At 42.6% G+C, this 2,905-nt stretch overlaps 1 protein-coding gene across 1 annotated transcript in view; it reads right to left on the reverse strand.

Moving 5' to 3' along the window:
- The window catches only part of LOC119594537 (hemicentin-1-like), a gene marked incomplete in the record, with an annotated part of 21,635 nt that overhangs the window by 8,397 nt on the left and 10,333 nt on the right, over positions 1 to 2,905 (reverse strand). Inside the window, 4 exon segments of the mRNA XM_037943569.1 lie at positions 569 to 688; positions 1,410 to 1,541; positions 1,841 to 2,076; positions 2,354 to 2,531. Coding sequence (XP_037799497.1) covers positions 569 to 688; positions 1,410 to 1,541; positions 1,841 to 2,076; positions 2,354 to 2,531 — 666 coding nt within the window.

Here is a 2,905-nt window from a genome sequence, read left to right on the forward strand (position 1 = left end):
GTGCTCATCTACATGTTAATGCCTCTCTGTTAACTCAACATCCCGCAATCAATCTTCCTTTTCTACATATCTTACACCCATGACTCAATCAATCATGTATCTGCACTTCTAAGTACCATACTCTACACACTTAGAAATGTCCTCATCTAACTACACTCTTCAATTAAGTGTAACATATCGTCTACACCCTTCGTAATATCCTCACATATTCCACACTTCTCTATGTCAAGTATAACACATAATCCTCATGTATCCACACTTGTAAGTAAACACATACTCTACACCCTTTGTAAAGTCCTCACGTACCCACACTCTTAAGTATAACACAAAAACTACGCCTTTAGTCATATCCTCGCATATCCACACTTCTAAGTAAAGTAAACTCATAATCTAGGCTCTTAGAAATATCATGTAAGTAAAGTAAGCACATAACCCTTACGTATTCACACTTCTCAGTAAACACAAAATCTACGCCTCAAGCAATGTCCTCACGTATCCGTGTATCCACACTTCTCTAAGTTAAGTATAACACACAATTAAAAGTCCAATCACGCCCACACGCCCTTACCGACGCAGCGACTCTGGCCCACGAGCCTGAATCCCCTTCTGCAGTCACACCTATATCCCCCGATGAGGTTGAGGCACGTCTGGTCACACACTCCTGGCGTCTCTGTGCATTCGTTTATGTCTGGCGAGAGGAATGGGAGATGGTGTATTCCTTGAGTGTTTATAGTGCTCGTTTTTTATGAGTTTTCAGAAAGGTAGAAATGTGTGTTTGTTGAACTTGTATCTATAACTGGGAGTTTGAAAAAGGCAGAAAATATTGTGTTTTTATATCTATACAAGGGAGTTTAAAAAGGACAGAAATTGGTATGCTTCACATCTACATAGGGAAGCTTAAAATGAGATAGAACTTGGCGTATCTCTTAAGAGTTATAAATGCCCATATCTATATAAAGGAGTTTCATAAGATAACAAAAATTGGTGTATTTCTGAGGATTTGTAGAACTCATATTTGCATAAGGGGGTCTAAGAAAAGGCAGAAATTGGTATGTCGCAGAAATTGGTATGTCGCAGAAATTGGTATGTCACAGAAATCGGTATGTCTTGAGGGTTGTAGAACTCATATTTATATAAGGGGGTCAACAAAAAATGTCAAGTAGTGTTGGGACGAAATTTTAAAGAGAGGAAGTAATATTGTTTTCTCAAATTATAGGTGCATATCGAATTCTCCCTACATGCAAATAACCCACACTGGCAAGGCACTGAATCCGGGTTCAATTCCTCGCCACGGAGGGTTACTTATGCATGTAAATATATTTGCTGCACTATCACACTATAAATAAGTACTTATATGCTACAGATTCAGACGTAAAATGCACAGTATAAAACAGCCAGAACATCATTACCTTCACACGATGTACCCGAGGCAGTCCTTTTGAGTCCAGGCCGGCAGTTATATGTGCAGGTGTAAGAGCCTGGGGTGTTAGCGCAGTTCTCAAGCGGCCCACACACACCGGCCATTGAACACTCGTCTACGTCTGTGTCGAGAGGGAATGAACGCTTTTGAACTATTTGGTGAATATACGATACTGTTGTGTGCATGTGCTGAATCATTAGCATGTATGAGCTAGAGATTGGTTGCTATAGACATTTTACATTTATGGTCTACAGAACAGGATCGTCGCTAAAAAATGTTATTTAATTTCAAGTCTGAACATATAAAATATACCTCGCTGATCCATCAGACCTAAAACATCTAAAATATATCGATAGCGTAGTGTATTTCTACTCATTATCCCACGACAAGTAAACACATAACCCTCTCTTATCTAGGGACCTTGACACGTGTATCCATCGGGGCCCAGCGTGTAGCCAAGGTTGCAGTCGCAGGAATAGCTCCCGACGGTGTTGGTGCAGCCGTGGGAACAGCGGCTCGTGGATGCCAGGCACTCGTCGTTGTCGCGGCAGTAAGGGCCTGACGAGTCGAGGGTGAAGCCGGAGGGACAAGTGCCACTGTTCAACGCCGGAGAGATGGAGGCTGACACGACCACGTCCAACTCGGCCTGGCTCGTTCTGAGGGAGACGCAGACGGTGCAGTTTGGGGGAAACAACTTCGGGATTTATAAACAAAGACGGTTTAGAACTCCATTCACTCCGTGCTTTCTCCGAGGGGAATACATCTCTCATATTATGCGGGCGAGTAAAAAAAAAATGAATCCCACTCAAGAAAAAATACGTACCCATCGAACCAACAGATCGAAGCAAACGAGACATCAAACCATCATACCTTTACACCCTTTCAACTCGAAACGATAGTCAACGTAACTAAATCACCTAAGACCCTCCCTACCTGTACGCAGACCCCAGACCGGCAGCATGAAGGGTCTGCACGAGGTACGGCTGCTTCCCGAGCTCAGCGTCGTACGAAATAGTCTGGTTCCAGGCGTAGGGGAGGTGGTAGCCGTCCAGGGTGAAGGTGCGGGTCGAAGTAGCGAAGACTGAAGCACCGCCAGTCTGAACGTAGTCCTCTGAGAATGAAGGGAAGTAAGGAAGGGATTTGGTACTCCATCTTATAAAGAGAAATATAAGGCGTTAAAGATGCCTTGGTAATCTTGAGTAGGATACAATTATGTGTGGTTGAGATGGCTGGGAGGCGGAAACACTAATCTTTTGGGATTTGAGATGCGTTGATTACTTATGAGAAATGGATTTATTTCATTTAGTTTGCAGAAGAACCCACGTTTATGGTCAATGTAAATTTGATATATGTTGTGATGGCCTAACGCCAGCCACGTGTAAAAAAGTTATACCCCATACTATTTGCTTTGATGTTTCATGTGGTAAATTGATGAGCATATCTATAAATGATATGCTCTATCTTCGGCTATAGAAGACATACGAA

This window comes from Penaeus monodon, chromosome 34 (genome assembly GCF_015228065.2).
Source record: "Penaeus monodon isolate SGIC_2016 chromosome 34, NSTDA_Pmon_1, whole genome shotgun sequence".
In the NCBI taxonomy this organism is placed as follows: Eukaryota; Metazoa; Arthropoda; class Malacostraca; order Decapoda; family Penaeidae; genus Penaeus; species Penaeus monodon.